We start from the raw sequence: 17614 nt of genomic DNA on the forward strand, positions 1-17614 counted from the left end.
CTGTGGTGAAGGGGTGATGATTTGAGCTTATTTTGCAGCCATAGGACCTGGTCATCTAATTGACCATGAACTCCTCTGTATACCAAAGTGTTCTAGAGTCAGATGTGAAGCCATCTGTCCGACAGCTAAAGCTTGGACGAAATTGGGTCATGCAACAGAACATGATCCTAAGCACACCAGCAAATCTACAACAAATCTGAAAAAGACAAAAATCAAGATTTTGTATTGGTCTAGTCAAAGTCCAGACCTCAACCCGACTGAAATGCTGTGGTGGGACGTTAAGAGAGCTGTACATAAAAGAATGCCTACAAACCTCGGTGAACTAAAGCAACATTGTAAAGAATAGTGGGCCAAAATTCCTTCACAACGATGTGAGAGACTGACAAATTTATACAGGAATCGATTACTTCAAGTTATTGTTGTTAAAGGCGGTTCTACAAGCTGTTAAATCATGGAGTGTAATTTTTCACACATGGTTTCTCCAATTTGACTTAATTTTTTGTTAAATAAATAATGACACAGTGGAATCTGTTCTGTGTTGTTTTACACCTGAGGTTAGATTTAATTAATTTTAAAACCTGATAAGGACCTGGGGCCTCATGTATAAACGGTGCGTACGCACAGAAATGTTGCATACGAACGTTTCCACGCTCAAATCGCGATGTATAAAACCTAAACTTGGTGTAAAGCCACACACATTTCCACAGTACTTCATACCTTGGAGTACCCAATTTCTCAGCTCGGTTTTGCAGACTGGCGGCACCCAGCGTCAAAGCAGTGCTACTGTTCCTGTGTGGTCACCCTTTCTTTCTTAGCTCCACATTCCTGACGCGGCTTTATAAATACACTGAAACTAATTGCATATTGTTTATTAGTGTAATGCATCCATCCATCCATCCATTTTCCAACCCGCTGAATCCAAACAGGGTCACGGGGGTCTGCTGGAGCCAATCCCAGCCAACACAGGGCACAAGGCAGGGAACCAATCCTGGGCAGGGTGCCAACCCACCGCAGTAGTGTAATGCATCTGATTATAATTAACCTGCAGCAATATAATGGTCCAGGGAATAGCCATAGTATTCCAAATACCATAACTGCTTTAGCGTTGTAACTCTCACTGCATCTTCTTCTTCTTTCAGCTGCTCCCGTTAAGGGTTGCCACAGCAGATCATCTTTTTCCATATTACTCTCACAGCACCACTCGGAGTATTTTTATATCACTGTATCTGAGTGGAGAATCACAGCAGCAGCTGATCGGAAAGAGGATTATCGGTATACAGCATGAAGCAGACGCTGACTCAGTCACGGCAAAACACTTTAGAGACTTCCCAGTACGGACTTCGCGGTTTAGAAAAAGTTTCATCCCAAGAACTATAAACGCACTCGCAGTCCATCAAGTGCTCCTTGTAGAACTGTTTACTTATAAGTACAATTACCTCACTGTAAACTTGCAGTACAGTTATAATATTACACAACCTGCGCCACTTTATAAAGCACGTATTTACATATGATGACGGTATTCATTTTTAAGATGAAATGCAGCAAAATATGTTGATTATATTATACAGATAAAACTTTAACTTCATTTAAATAATCCTGTATTGTTAATAATTAAACATGTGAGGACACAGTGCCGCAGCGCTAGCTAGTTCATGGATTGTTCCTGCATTGCGTTGTATTCTTGGGCTGACGCGACACTGGAAAGATAGACGGATAGAATAATTAAACATGTACTACGAAGATATTTCAATGTTCCTTAAAAGTTTTGAAGAATCGGCGTTCTAAGCTTACAAATGGCTTCACGTCTATTACATAGCTGATTGTGTGGCAATTGGGTATTTGGAGAAAGAAAAGTAAGGACAGGAATTGGAGGTTAGTATGTTTGAAAGAGACAGTACTGCTGTGATAAATTATGTCTTTGAAGGTCGCGCATGGCGCAGCAAGCCTCTTGCGTGAGATATGAACAAGCACTGTGCCACTGTGTTCCCATGTTTAATAACATGCTTTCATTCCTATCATCATGAAAAAGATATCAAGTATACATCTCAGTATTTTAATTATTCAGAGAGCTGTAATATCACGAATGTAATGGATTATGTGTCCTGTTGGAGAAAGAGAAAGCCCGTTTAAGAAGCAGGTAGTGATTCACACACAGAGCACAAAGAAGATCAAATACAGAACAAAGCATTTAACGTCCTACTTTAGTTACAATGGGATTTGAGAAACTAGTAAATTAAACGATTTTAAGATGAAGTTTATAATGTTCTACTTTAATGGCAAAATAAACTACGTGATTAAAGTGGAAATTTCGAGATTAAAGTTGCCATTTCGTTCTTTTTTCCCCACTGTGTGCCTATTTTTTTGTCTGTACCCTAATAAGCTTTCATACGACACTCAGACGGTGGGCTACGACTTGCCTTTTCACGGCGACTTTGATATGTGATTTCTTTTTTATTTCGGGCACTGTGCGACTTTGTGAACTTGAGCTTTTGAGTTTCTCCGACACTCTGTCACTCGATTAACTTCCTTTTGTTGATTATACCACTGTTTAAACCAACAAATAGTACGTTTTTCCTTTGCCTCCACTTGGTATTCGCTGAAATTCTTATATTTTCCCCCATGCTTTTCCCATTGTCTTTTCTCAGAAGGCTATTTATATCGATTTGCATATTCAAAGAGGTGTAATTCTGGGAGGAGTTGGGGTAGGACAGAAGGCGCGTGCACGTGCGTTACTTTTCATGCTGATCGGGATTTATGTAGTGGAAGAATGTGAAAAGTTTGCGTACGTACAGATTCCTGCATCTGGATTTTTCTGTGTGTATGCACATTCCCGCTTTTGTGCTTACGCCATGTTATAGTGTGAGTTCTATGCACGGCGTTATGCATGAGGCCCCAGGTGTGTTTTCTTTTTTTGTTTTTTTGTTATATTGTGTCCTGATATGTAAAACCGTAACATTGTAAGAAGGTATACTTTATTTTTCACATGACTATATGTATAGGTACATTCAAAAGAGTAAGTAGACATTCACATGACTGTACATTGGGAGTGTGTGATCAAACATTTGCCTCAATTTAAATTATTGAAATGAGAAAAGTTTTAACTTTGACCTGAGAACATTTTAAGATTAGATCAAAGGGTGGTTTACTTATTTCCCTTTATGAAACCCTTTATGATATTTTTGTTCATTAAATAAATAAATAGGTATTTGAAGTTAAGCTATTGATAGCTGTAGATGTTCATGTTGCATAATATAATCCCAAAACAGGAAATCACACAGAGTCCAAAGACTTTCAGGTCTCATTCTGACTTTTTTAGATAAAGTTGTGCTCGGTCCACAGAGAAAAGTGCTGCTTAACATAGGTAAGATACTTAGATAATCCTGCTTATACTAATGGACAACACTTTTTCACCCCTTTTTGTTAGGTAACTTTTAGTCAAGCCCACTTTACATTAGGTTATGTCCATCTACATCCATTATTCATTTTACTAATGCATAACACCTTTTGACATTTTGTCTTCTTGTTTTCCTGTATTTTTCAATCATGCCTTCTTATTGCTAATCCTCTGCCCAGTCCTCTGGGATATTTCAGGATGTTAACTCTAGTGCTGCCAGATTCTATGGGCTTTACTATATTGGTGGCTAAACCCAGTAGGTTCCCTTTTTTTAAAAAACATACAGTGGTGTGAAAAACTATTTGCCCCCTTCCTGATTTCTTATTCTTTTGCATGTTTGTCACACAAAATGTTTCTGATCATCAAACACATTTAACCATTAGTCAAATATAACACAAGTAAACACAAAATGCAGTTTGTAAATGGTGGTTTTTATTATTTAGGGAGAAAAAAAAATCCAAACCTACATGGCCCTGTGTGAAAAAGTAATTGCCCCCTGAACCTAATAACTGGTTGGGCCACCCTTAGCAGCAATAACTGCAATCAAGCGTTTGCAATAACTTGCAATGAGTCTTTTACAGCACTCTGGAGGAATTTTGGCCCACTCATCTTTGCAAAATTGTTGTAATTCAGCTTTATTTGAGGGTTTTCTAGCATGAACCGCCTTTTTAAGGTCATACCATAGCATCTCAATTGGATTCAGGTCAGGACTTTGACTAGGCCACTCCAAAGTCTTCATTTTGTTTTTCTTCAGCCATTCAGAGGTGGATTTGCTGGTGTGTTTTGGGTCATTGTCCTGTTGCAGCACCCAAGATCGCTTCAGCTTGAGTTGACGAACAGATGGCCGGACATTCTCCTTCAGGATTTTTTGGTAGACAGTAGAATTCATGGTTCCATCTATCACAGCAAGCCTTCCAGGTCCTGAAGCAGCAAAACAACCCCAGACCATCACACTACCACCACCATATTTTACTGTTGGTATGATGTTCTTTTTCTGAAATGCTGTGTTCCTTTTACGCCAGATGTAACGGGACATTTGCTTTCCAAAAAGTTCAACTTTTGTCTCATCAGTCCACAAGGTATTTTCCCAAAAGTCTTGGCAATCATTGAGATGTTTCTTAGCAAAATTGAGACGAGCCCTAATGTTCTTTTTGCTTAACAGTGGTTTGCGTCTTGGAAATCTGCCATGCGGGCCGTTTTTGCCCAGTCTCTTTCTTATGGTGGAGTCGTGAACACTGACCTTAATTGAGGCAAGTGAGGCCTGCAGTTCTTTAGACGTTGTCCTGGGGTCTTTTGTGACCTCTCGGATGAGTCGTCTCTGCGCTCTTGGGGTAATTTTGGTCGGCCGGCCACTCCTGGGAAGGTTCACCACTGTTCCATGTTTTTGCCATTTGTGGATAATGGCTCTCACTGTGGTTCGCTGGAGTCCCAAAGCTTTAAAAATGGCTTTATAACCTTTACCAGACTGATAGATCTCAATTACTTCTGTTCTCATTTGTTCCTGAATTTCTTTGGATCTTGGCATGATGTCTAGCTTTTGAGGTGCTTTTGGTCTACTTCTCTGTGTCAGGCAGCTCCTATTTAAGTGATTTCTTGATTGAAACAGGTGTGGCAGTAATCAGGCCTGGGGGTGGCTACGGAAATTGAACTCAGGTGTGATACACCACAGTTAGGTTATTTTTTAACAAGGGGGCAATTACTTTTTCACACAGGGCCATGTAGGTTTGGATTTTTTTTCTCCCTAAATAATAAAAACCATCATTTAAAAACTGCATTTTGTGTTTACTTGTGTTATATTTGACTAATGGTTAAATGTGTTTGATGATCAGAAACATTTTGTGTGACAAACATGCAAAAGAATAAGAAATCAGGAAGGGGGCAAATAGTTTTTCACACCACTGTAAGTGTTCAAGAGTGTAAAGTTAAATGCTCTGAAGGTGCATCAAAAGTATCATACAAAACTATACATTTAAGTATAAAAAATATGTAAGAAGTATAAAAATATATGAAATAAGTATAAAAAATACATGTAAATATATATAATCAGATTATTACCGGTAAGTTTCACATATTCTCCAGTGTCATTTTCCAATCTTATTCATTACTTACAGTGCTCATCATTATCATTATTAATAAGTTCTCATCTTCAAAATATATAGTCAAAGACATGCTTAGCTTATTTTCTATGTTCATTTATTTCAGTCTTAGCCAATTATATGTTTCAGAGTGAAAACCTAAATTCAATGCCAGCAGAGGAGAAGAAAGCTAAAGCAGCTGTGGTCAGCACTAGCAGGCTGCTAACCCAGGAGGATTTCAAGAAAATTCGCCTTGCGCAGATGGCCAAAGACTTCAATTCTGCCCCAGGAAAAGCACAGAAACGCAAGAATGTGGACAGTGATGATGAGAGCAGGTAATTTGCTCATTTAGCAATATTTAAAATATTGGAAAATATTATAGAAATATTTGAATTTTTGTTAAATACTTGAATTTTTTTTTTTTTTTTTTTCATACTGCATTTTACATTAATCCATTTAAAGAAGATTACCATAACCCTGATGCTTCTAAACACTTGTATTTTAATTGTGCGTTAATCGGGTTCACTCGGGTATTCTCTGCATGAATTCCTTGGTAGATTTTGAATGGTGCTTTGGATCATGGTCATGCTGAAAAATCCAACCCCGCCATAACTTCAGCTTTGTAACTGACTCTTGAACATTCTTGCCAAGAATCTGCTTACACTGGGAAGAATTCATGTGGCCCTCAAGTTTTTTTTTTGTTTTTTTTAATATTTTTATTTTATTAATTTTCATTGTAATCATTCCATACAAACAGATCAATTTATAACCCAACAAATTTGAAAACAAATCAAACCCCACCCCTGAGAAGGAGAGCTTAGCTAAAGGAAAATTTCTTTAAGCTTTTTAATAAGGCAACATTAGACAAAAGAAGGGGAGAAGTAAATATCTATATAAATAAGAGATGGAGAAGGGAGTTAAATGCAATAATAGTTAATTCTCTTATTCTAAAATAATATTGATTAAATCCTGCCAAGTTTTGAAAAAAATTTGTACAGATCCTCTAACTGAAAATTTGATTTTTTCCAATTTCAAATAATATAAAACATCGGTTTCCCACTGACTTATAAGAGGAGAATTAGGATTCTTCCAATTTAACAAAATAAGTCTGCGTGCCAAGAGTGTAGTGAATGCAATCACCGTTTGCTTGTCCTTCTCCAATTCAAGTCCATCTGGAAGGACACCAAACACAGCTGTTAGTGGGTTAGGAGGGATTGTGATACTAAGGCTGTCTGAGAGGCACTTAAAAATTTTTGTCCAAAATGATGTTAGTTTGGTGCAGGCCCAGAACATGTGACCCAGTGAGGCAGGAGCTTGGTTGCAGCGCTCGCACGTCGGATCCTGGCCTGGAAACATTTTGGACAGTTTTAAGCGAGACAGATGAGCTCGATATATAATTTTTAGTTGAATAATTCTATGCTTTGCGCATATAGAACTCGAGTGAATTCTCTGCTTTGCTACCTTCCACTCCTTTTCTGATATATTGATTAAGAGATCTTCTTCCCAATGTCCTCTTGGATCTTTGAAAGGTAGGGACTCTAATAAGATTTTATATATTGCGGAAATAGTGTTTGTTTCCTCGGAATTGAGCAGTATTTTTTCCAGCATTGTGGAGGGTGCAAGGTGGGGGAAATCGGGCAATTTCTGTTTAACAAAATTTCTAATTTGAAGATAGTAAAAGAAATGTGTAGCTGGGAGGTTAAATTGTAATTGTTCAAAAGATGTAAATATGTTGTCTATATAAAGATCTCTGAGCATTTTAATCCCAAAACTTTTCCAGGTATTAAAAACTGGATATACTTGCGAAGGTTGAAAGAGGTGGTTCCCTTGCAGAGGTGCCACTGATAAAAGATTTTCCATCTTAAAATGCTTCCTAATTTGGTTCCATATTCTGAGTGAGTAAAGCACAATTGGGTTATTAGTATATTTGCGATAACTTTCATTTATTGGAGAGCAGAGCAGGGAATATAAAGAAGTACTACAGGATTTTACTTCTATTGCAGACCAAGTCTGTGTATGTGCATTTATTTGTGTCCAGGTTTTTATGGCTTGTATGTTTGCTGCCCAGTAATAAAACTGAAAATTAGGTAAAGCCATGCCACCTTCTGCCTGAGGTCTTTGTAGGGTCGCTCTTCGGATACGTGGGTGTTTTGAGTTCCAAATGAATGAGGTTATTATTGAATCTAACTGTTTAAAAAATGATTTATTGATATATATTGAAATATTTTGAAATAAAAAGAGAAGTTTAGGAAGGATATTCATCTTAACAATGTTAATTCTTCCGGCTAGAGTGAGATGAAGGGTTGACCATCTATGCAAGTCTTGCTTAATTTTTTCCATACAGACGCCAAAATTTTGTTGATAAAGAGCTTTATGTTTACTTGTGATATTTACCCCTAGGTATTTAAACTGATCTGCTATGGTAAAAGGTAGGGTGTCTAATTTAATATTATATACTTGTGAGTTCACTGGAAAGAGTATACTTTTATTCAGATTAATTCTAAGACCAGATATCTTTTGAAATTCTGTTAGTGCTGTTAAAACAGCAGGGACAGTGTTTTCTGGGTCCGATATATATAAGACCATATCATCTGCATATAGAGAAATTTTCTGTTCCAGTCCTTCTCTGACAATCCCCTTTATCCGATAAGAATTTTGGCAGTGAACCGCCAGTGGTTCAATAGCGATTGCAAACAACAGTGGCGACAAGGGACATCCTTGTCTGGTACCACGTTCTAGTTTAAAGTAGTCTGAGCAAATTTTATTAATACAAACTGAAGCTTCTGGACTGGTATACAGTAGTTTAATCCAAGCACAAATATTCGGGCCAAACCCAAATTTCTCCAATGCAGTGAAAAGGTAATTCCATTCGATCATGTCAAATGCCTTTTCTGCGTCTAATGATAGTAATATCTCTGGGGTGTTTGATTTTGCTGGTGAATATATAACATTAAACAAGCGTCGGAGATTTGAAGATAGATGTCGGCCTTTTAATAAATCCAGTTTGATCTTGTGATATTACCGAGGGCAGCACTTTCTCCATCCTTCTAGCTAGGATTTTTGAGAGTATCTTAACATCATTATTCAGGAGTGAAATTGGTCTATATGATGCACATTGTAACAAGTCCTTATTTTGTTTAGGAAAGACGGTGATTAATGCTTGTCGAAATGTTTGAGGTAGTATTTGGTGGTCTTTAGCTTCTGTAAATGTTACCAATAAGAGTGGAGCTAGCTGAGTGGAGAATTTCTTATAAAACTCTACGGGGTAACCATCAGGGCCTGATGATTTCCCGCTTTGTAGTGACTTTATAGCGTCTAGTAATTCTGTTAGCGTTAGAGGTTTATCCAGTTCCTCAGCACTTAAAGCATCTATTTGTGGTATTTGTGAATTATCCAGAAATGCATTAGATTGCGTGCTGTCTTCTTTGGGCTCAGTGGAATATAAAGACTTATAGTAATCTCTAAATGTGTGCATTATTTTATTATGGTCGATGATTTCTTCTCCATTCTTGTTGGTGATTACTGGTATTGCATTGTGAACTTCTTGTTTATGAATTTGTTGAGCTAAAAGCTTATTAGCTTTTTCTCCGTGTTCATAGTAATGCTGTCTAGACTTATAAATAAGTTGTTCAGTTTCTTTAGTTGTTAAGATGTTAAGTTCTGTATGCAGGGCCTGCCTTTTCCTGTGAAGAGCTTCACTTGGACGCCTGGCTTGTTCTTCATCTATTCTAGTAATTTCATTTCTTAGCTCTGACACTTTCTTGGTTTCTAATTTATTTCTATGGGAAAGATATGAAATAATCTGGCCTCTTAAGAAGGCCTTTAGAGTTTCCCAGAGTGTTCCTGCAGAAACCTCTGTGGACGTGTTTGTCTCTAGGAAGAAGCTGATTTGTTTGGATATAAATTCTGTGCAGTTCTTGTCTGCCAATAAAAGAGGGTTAAGACGCCATCTGCGAGGTGAGTATGAGGGGCTTATTGATTTTAGCTCCAAGACTAGAGGGGCATGGTCAGAGATAACAATTGTGTCATATTTGCATGATTTAATTGTAGGCAGGAAATTATTATCTATAAAAAAATAATCAATTCTTGAGTAGCTATAATGCACTGGTGAGTAGAACGAATATGTTCTTGAGTTTGGGTTAAGAAACCTCCAGGGGTCTGATAAGTTGTGATCATTTAAAAACTGTGTAATTATCTTTGCAGTATTAGATGTCGTCCCCCCTGTCACAGGAGTCCTATCTAAGAGTGGATTTAAAACACAAAGTCCCCAGCCATTATAATTTTATGAGTGTTCACATTGGGAATGGATGCAAATAGATTTTGCATGAATTCCTTATCATCAACATTGGGTGCATAAACATTTATCAAAATCATTTTACTGTTATATAAGTTGCCCATGACCATCACATACCTCCCTTCAGGGTCCGACACTACCTCTGATGCTACAAATGGAACTGTTCTATGTATGAGAATTCCCACCCCTCTAGTTTTCTTTATAAAGCTAGAATGGAACATTTGGCCAGTCCAGTCTTTTTGTAATCTGAACTGATCCTTGGTTAGTAAGTGGGTCTCCTGTAGAAATACTATTTTAGCGTTTAAGCCTGTTAGGTGAGAGCATACTTTCTTTCTCTTTAATTCGTGATTCAGGCCTTTAACATTCCAGCTCACAAAGTTAACTGTCCCATCATGGAGACATTGATTCTGAGTTTTTAATGTCATTTATAGTTTTAATTGGTAATATGGCAGTTTTAATCTTAGTTTCAAGATTCCCCATGAGTTGTTGCATGTTAGCCTGTTGTTGCATTGATATTTATAATTATAAGGATTATAAGAATAGATTAGATATAACCTGCTCTCCTTCTCTCCCCCCTTTATCCCCCCACCCCCCCCCATTTTGCCTCCCCACATGAGGCTAGACCCCACTTCGCGATGTTCCAGTCCTCTGACATACGAAGAGACAGAGCACGTCCAAAACAAAACAAACCCCACCCTGCAGCGGCGTTACAGAATTAAAACAGAGATATCTTTTACAGTTAAATCCTTAATACTATCTGCCGAAAATGTTCTCATTAACAATATTTAAGCTTGAAATAATCTTCAGCGCTTTTAAGTTATTAAGATTAAAAAAAAAAAAAAAAACAACCCTGGGAATGATTTTAAAAACTAGTCTAGGATAAACCTGGTAATTCATACTGTAATAGTATAATGGTAATTGTATAAATAGTAGAACAAGCATTAAACCAAGGGTATGAAGTTAAACAGTCTACTTTAAGGTATAGTAAAATAAAAAAAATAAATAAATAATAAAATAAATAAATAAATAAATAAATAAATAAAACGAATCCTACTTTAATCACTTCCACATTTTCACACTCACGTCTATAACTCTATAACTCTGATTAAAACATAAACATATAACATATAAAGTCCAGATAAAAAAAAAAAATAAAGAAAATAAGGGATGTATAATTATAATACCAGTCTCTTTAAACATGGATCCAGCGATCAGATCATAGGTCCTTCCCGTGCCTTGATAGAATACGGCTCTTTAATTTTAATTAACTTTCAAAAAAGTGTCGGAAACAGCTTCTTTAATTCTTTTTCAGCTTCTTCTTTGCTGAAGAAAATATAATGTCCATCTTGAACTTCCACTTTCAGTTTGGCAGGATACAAGAGGCTGTATTTGATATCGGCTTCCCGTAGCATCCTTTTAATGTCGTTGTAGGATCTGCGTTTTGCAGCTGTTGATGGTGAGAAGTCGGGAAAAATACGAATAAGATTATTTTCGAATATAATCTCTTGCTTGTGTCTGAGAAGTGCCATCACATCAAGCTTACATCTTAGTCGTTCGAAGCGGACAATAAAAGACCTAGGTTTAAAGGCGCTTGGTATCTTTGTGCGATAAGCCGTAGCTATCTCATTGTCAAGTTTAAAGTCATCTCCAATTATTTTAGACAGTAATTCTACTGCAAATTTCACTGGGCTTGAGCTTTCTCGTTTCTCAGGTATACCCTCAATTCTTATATTATTTCTTCTGCACCCATCCTCCAGGGCTGCAAGTCTGTCTCCAAGTTTTTTGTATTCCGAGTTCGCAGCTGTGGCTTTTTCATCGGCGTTAGATGCCATTTGTTCCTCTGTTTCCACTCGAGCCGTGAGTCCCTGCTTAACGTCTTCCAGCTGATCTGAAACGTCATTAATATGATCATCAAGCCTTTTCAGTTTGGAATTAGTTTCTTCAATGTGTTCCACTAATTTCTCCAACATGCCTTTAAAGTTCACGTCGAAACGTTTAAATAGACGCGTTTCCTTATCTTTGTTATCCTTCTTGAGCTCAGTGGCCACCTTCTTAAGATCATTTGTGTTATCTTTCTTAAGCTCATTCATGGCCGTAACCATGGCAGTGGCCAGTGTAGCGATCATCTCTTTCTGTGTAGCGATCATCTCTTTCAGTTCGGACAGTTCGCTTCTGCTTTCGTGCTCAAGTTTAACAAGGTTTCCAGTACCTGTGCTAGCCACACAGCCCCATAACATAATGAACCCTCCACCAAATTTTATAGTAGGCAAGTTCTTCTGGAATGCTATGTGTTTTTTTCGCTATGCATAGTCTCATCTGTCAACAGTATTTTTTTCCAAAATGTTTCTGGCTTGTCCAGATGTGCATTTGTATACCTCATGCAACTCTTCTTCTGGCGAGTACTCAGAAAAGGTTTTTGCGCATCACCCTTCCACCGAGCTGTTCCTGGTGCAAAGTGTGCTGGACTTTGGAACGAGGTACAATAACACCATCACCAGCCAGATGTTCTTGTAGCTCTCTGGAGATGGTCTGTGGTTTGTTTGTGACCATTCTAACCAGCCTTCAGCTGTGCCTTTCAGATATGTTTCTTGGCCTACCACATCTTTCCTTCACAAGGACTGTTCCTGTGGCCTTCCATTTTCTAACTATATCTCTGACTGTGGAGACAGACAGTCCAAACCTTTGTGATAATTTCTTGTACCCTTCTTCTAATTCATAGCAATGAATTATCTTAGTTTTTAGGTCAGTAGAGAGTTCTTTAGAGGTTCAGATGTTGCCATTCTCTAAGAGAGAACCAAGGACAAGCACAACTAGCAATTACCTATGTTAAATAACCTTTTTCATGATTGGTTGCATCTGTCTTTGTAGTTTAAGGTTTAATGAGCTAATCAAAGCAATTTTATGCAGCAGTCTGTCAGCATTAAATGACTATAGGCCTTCGAATTAATGCAGTTATAAAGCTGCCCAGACTTTTGCACATCCCATTTTTTTACATTTTATTTTATTCCATACAACTCAATAATGCTACACTGAGAATTTTAGTCTACTAAACATCTCATTGTCTGCATTTCTCTAGTAAAAAAATGGAATATTGCTGTGATCTTCTCTTATGAAGACAGAGCAAATTATCATGCAACTTCAGAGGGGTGCCCAAACTTTTACATGGCACTATGTATGTATGTATGTATGTATGTATATATGTATGTATATAATATACTATATTGTAATACATTTACTTTTTATATAAGGGCATTTGTATAAATAAAATTTGTGTGCATCTTTAATAATGTGTCTTGTTATAATCATAAGTTTGTACACATTAACTTTTTTTTTTTTTTTTCATTTAAACCCCAGGGGGGAACTGCTTAGTCTAAGAAACATAGAGCATCTGTATAAGAAACCTAAAAGTGACAAGGAAACACGCTTAGCGACAGCCATGGTAACTGCTTTATTGTAACTATTTTTTTTTTTAATTTTAGTGTTAATGTGCCATTATTAAATACCAGAATTTTAATGTCTACATTTGCTTCTCTTTGTGTGTTTGTTTAGTCTGGAAGAAGTGACCGGAAAGAGTTTGCTAAAAAGCACACTAGATTGAATCCATTTGCTAGCACCACCAACAAAGAGAAGAAAAAGAAAAAGAATTTTATGATGATGAGATATAGCCAAAATATTAGAAGTAAAAACAAAAGATCATTTAGAGAAAAACAGGTAAACTCAATTTTAATCGTATCTTATTATATGTTTATATCCTATTAAGCATGCAGTGTTTGAATAACTTTCTATTAGTAAATATAAAGATTACAGTTAATTAAATCTTTTTAAATTTAACAAACACCCTCACCTATTTTTATTCTGGTTTTTAATTCATTTTAATCCACTCTTGTTTGTCATCAAAATGGCACTATATCCAGGCAGCTTTTTCTGGCTGAATCTGTCTAGGCTGCTGTTATCACCCAACCTGCATGCATTTGCCAGTGATTTTTGAATTTTCTTAGGTCATGTCATCTGACTATGGTTAATAATAATAATAATAATAATAATAAATTTTATTTAATATGCACCTTTCTTAACACTGAAGGTCACCTTCAATGAAATTAAACCACAATAAAATAAAAACAAAGAGAAAGAATGATAAAATCAAATAGCAATAAAGTACAGAGATAGTAGCAAACATACAAAGATAACAGGAGGTAACAGTGTTAAACCTATCATATGCACACCATAAGAGAGCTTCTTGCTCAGGGTTGTTGGTCTCACTCTGCATGATGGGATGAGGAGCTCAGCAGTACAGAGCAACCTTAAAGAACAACTGGTGCTTAGTGGATTGAGGGAGTTATTTCCTGGTGGCTTGGACATGTAGTTAGAATGCCCTTAGGCACCACTGCTAGTAGCAAGTACAGAACACTGGCAGGAAAATGAGCCCATCCAAATTGAAAAGATTATATCTTTTGGCTCACCTGGCCACGTTGGTAATTATTCCCCAGTTGTAGCAGAAAAGTGCTGCTGAAGACAGGTTTGCTCTGCCAAACTTGGCACTTTGCCACCATAACTGTCATGAGGACAAGAGGATCAAAAGTGAAGTGAATTTAAAATTAACTATTACTATGCATCTTTTGCCAATAGAAAATAGATATGTTTGTCTTTTGCAGGTTTTGTAGCATTTATTTTTCCAATATGAAGCCCCCCAGTATAGTTAGAGGGAAGCAGGAACATTTTTTTAGCAGTCTTTATAGAATATAGCATTTTTCTTGAATAAAAATATTCAAAAATCTACTGTTCAGTATACACATGTGTATATGTTTTAAAAGTTCCTAATTTTCATTGTTTTTACTTTGTAATATGCCCAGTTAACCTTGACTAGCTTGTTGTAGTATAAGAGTTTTGCATACAAAAGCAATTGTAAACCAAACCTCACAAGACTAAAGCTTCAATTGTAAGTATTTGTCTGTTGTCGTCACAAAGTAATTGAGTTGGGGTATGTTGGAAAAATAAAAAAGTCCACAAGAAGTAATTGGAATAAATTGGTATGTCTATTGATTAAGAAAAAAAAGGTAATGTGATTTGCTCAGGAGTCAGCCAGTTAGTGGTAGCCAGCTGACACAGAAACCTTGTGGTTTCTGTTTGGACTGTTCGCCCTTAGGACAACAATACTTAGACATAGTTGCATTTCATTTTAAACCATGTGAATTGTTGTTGAATGCTGCCTTGCTTCTTAATATATTTCATAAGTGTAATTCTGAACTGTAGTAAAATCTTTCTAGAGATTGCAGCTTTCACTGTGTTCTCTGTGTTTTCTGTGGTGCTTCCTACTCTCACTTCTTAAAAGAATTTAAAGACATACATATTACGTGACAGGCCACTTGAAACTTCACATGTTAGTGTCCTGTGACAAAATGTTGTGATTTCTTCTCCTGCCCTTAACCTGACCTTAGGATAGACTAAAAAGCAGAGCTGAATAAAATGTAAAAAAAAAAAAAAAGTGATTTAAAGCTTTCATTCTGTACCGTACTACGGTGATATTTTTATAATACGAAATATAATGGAGTTAAAAAAAGTTTGCTTTTTAATATTTAGATATTTTTAGTATTACAGTGAGTAAATGACAAATCAGTAAGTCATCCAATGCTACATCAAGTTCAAGTCAATTTAGTTAAATGCTCATCTGTCCCTGTAGTGTTTTACTAAGGTTTTCTATTAATTTCATTCTTCTTTTTTTTTTTCCCTCTTAGGTTGCTCTCCGTGATGCTCTTCTGAAAAAGAAAAAGATGATGATGAAATAATGTGTACACGTTTAGGAACAACTTTTTTCTTCAACTCCAAAAACATTGAGGAAAATGTCATTTTTAAGACTTCCATTTAAGAAGCCCTCATACTTACCCTGGTAACAGGGTATGCTTACACTTCTAACATATATGTTGTGTGTAATTATTATAAAGAGATCATAATGCTGTACAACTGTGTACAATATTTGCTGGGAAATTATCTCGGACTACTCTAATATTTTCAAATTGAAAAGGAAATATTTTCTTAATGCATAGTTATACTATTCTATAAAAGTTTGCTTAGTATACAGTTCAGTTAAATAACAGTATATCAGTTATAAATCAGTGTCAGAAAATAAAATTTATTATTATTATCCAGTTCTTCCAGGTTTGGTTTTATTTGTTTTAACAAATTGTGCTAACTGAAGTGCTTATATCTACAGATTGATTTTAAAATCTCAGTATTTTAGAATTATTTTTAAATGTTAAGTAGGGAAGCATTAATACCACAGCAAGCAGCATTACTTCTCTATAGCACCAGTAACTAAGTTTACTCCCCAGTTGGTTGTGTGTTTCTTAATGTAACATTCAGCTGGGGACTCGACATCAAAAAAATCGATAGATTATTATGCTGGAGTCTACACTGTAGCAAATATCTCTATCATTGACGGCTGCCTCCAGCTCTCCATGCATTGCTACTATCAGAGGATCCATCTTTCTGTGTTACTTTACCAAGAAATGCATTTTCCAAAAATGGGTGAAATGGTGTTTGTGCATAAAAATTACTGTAACGATTGTAATAATTTGGTGACGTTTCTGTTAAGGAAGACATCCAACTTGCCTATTCAGAGGTAAATTAATTTAACTTATCCTACTTAATGCTACTTGTTCCTATAATAGATTTCACTTCATCACCAAACTCTGTTGGTTAGTTAAGCTTTGCATAGTACTATGCATGGTATGAAAGTGATATACAGTAATCCCTCCTCCATCGCGGGGGTTGCGTTCCAGAGCCACCCGCGAAATAAGAAAATCCGCGAAGTAGAAACCATATGTTTATATGGTTATTTTTATATTGTCATGCTTGGGTCACAGATTTGCGCAGAAACACAGGAGGTTGTAGAGAGACAGGAACGTCATTCAAACACTGCAAACAAACATTTGTCTCTTTTTCAAAAGTTTAAACTGTGCTGCATGACAAGACAGAGATGACAGTTCAGTCTCACAATTAAAAGAATGCAAACATATCTTCCTCTTCAAAGGAGCAAACAAATCAATAGTGCTCTTTGGCTTTTAAGTATGCGAAGCACCACGGCACAAAGCTGTTCAAGGCGGCAGCTCACACCCCCTCCGTCAGGAGCAGACAGAGAGAGAGATAGAGACAGATAAAAAAATCAATACGTGCCCTTCGTGCTTTTAAGTATGCGAAGCACCTTTCAGCATGTCGTTTCAGGAAGCAGCTGCAGCTGCACAAAAGATAGCAACGTGAAGATAATCTTTCAGCATTTTTAGACGAGCGTCCGTATCGTCTAGGTGTGCGAACAGCCCCCCTGCTCACACCCCCCTACGTCAGCGCAAGAGAGAGAGAGAGAAAGAAAGTTGGGTAGCTTCTCAGCCATCTGCCAATAGCGTCCCTTGTATGAAATCAACTGGGCAAACCAACTGAGGAAGCATGTACCAGAAATTAAAAGACCCATTGTCCGCAGAAACCCGCGAAGCAGCGAAAAATCCGCGATATATATTTAAATATGCTTACATATAAAATCCGCGATGGAGTGAAGCCGCGAAAGGCGAAGCACGATATAGCGAGGGATTACTGTACAAACAAATGTGACATTATTGCACAGAAAAGAAAATGTATTGTTTGTGCACAATACCATTTGTATAAAATATAAATATACTGTATTATTCTCCCTCGGTACCTTCCCTTTCATTTAGGAACATTTTAATTTAAACTCCTCATTTCAAATACAATTAACAAATGTATGCAGTAGTGTATTTGACCATATATATATCTTGATGAAATGGCACCCTTTCTGCATTGCACTCTATGCTTGCTGGGATGGGCTACACCTTATATATATAT

At 36.7% G+C, this 17614-nt stretch overlaps 1 protein-coding gene across 1 annotated transcript in view; it reads left to right on the forward strand.

The window, feature by feature from the left end:
- sdad1 (SDA1 domain containing 1) overlaps positions 1-15900 on the forward strand; it is a 48939-nt gene extending 33039 nt beyond the window's left edge. Inside the window, exons 19-22 of the mRNA XM_028802308.2 lie at positions 5620-5804; positions 13118-13202; positions 13313-13474; positions 15496-15900. Of these exons, the coding sequence (XP_028658141.2) occupies positions 5620-5804; positions 13118-13202; positions 13313-13474; positions 15496-15546 (483 nt within the window). The 3' untranslated portion in view covers positions 15547-15900. The remainder of the gene's footprint in view (positions 1-5619; positions 5805-13117; positions 13203-13312; positions 13475-15495) is intronic.
- Positions 15901-17614: the final 1714 nt, after the last annotated feature.

This window comes from Erpetoichthys calabaricus, chromosome 5 (assembly GCF_900747795.2).
Source record: "Erpetoichthys calabaricus chromosome 5, fErpCal1.3, whole genome shotgun sequence".
NCBI classification, from domain to species: Eukaryota; Metazoa; Chordata; class Cladistia; order Polypteriformes; family Polypteridae; genus Erpetoichthys; species Erpetoichthys calabaricus.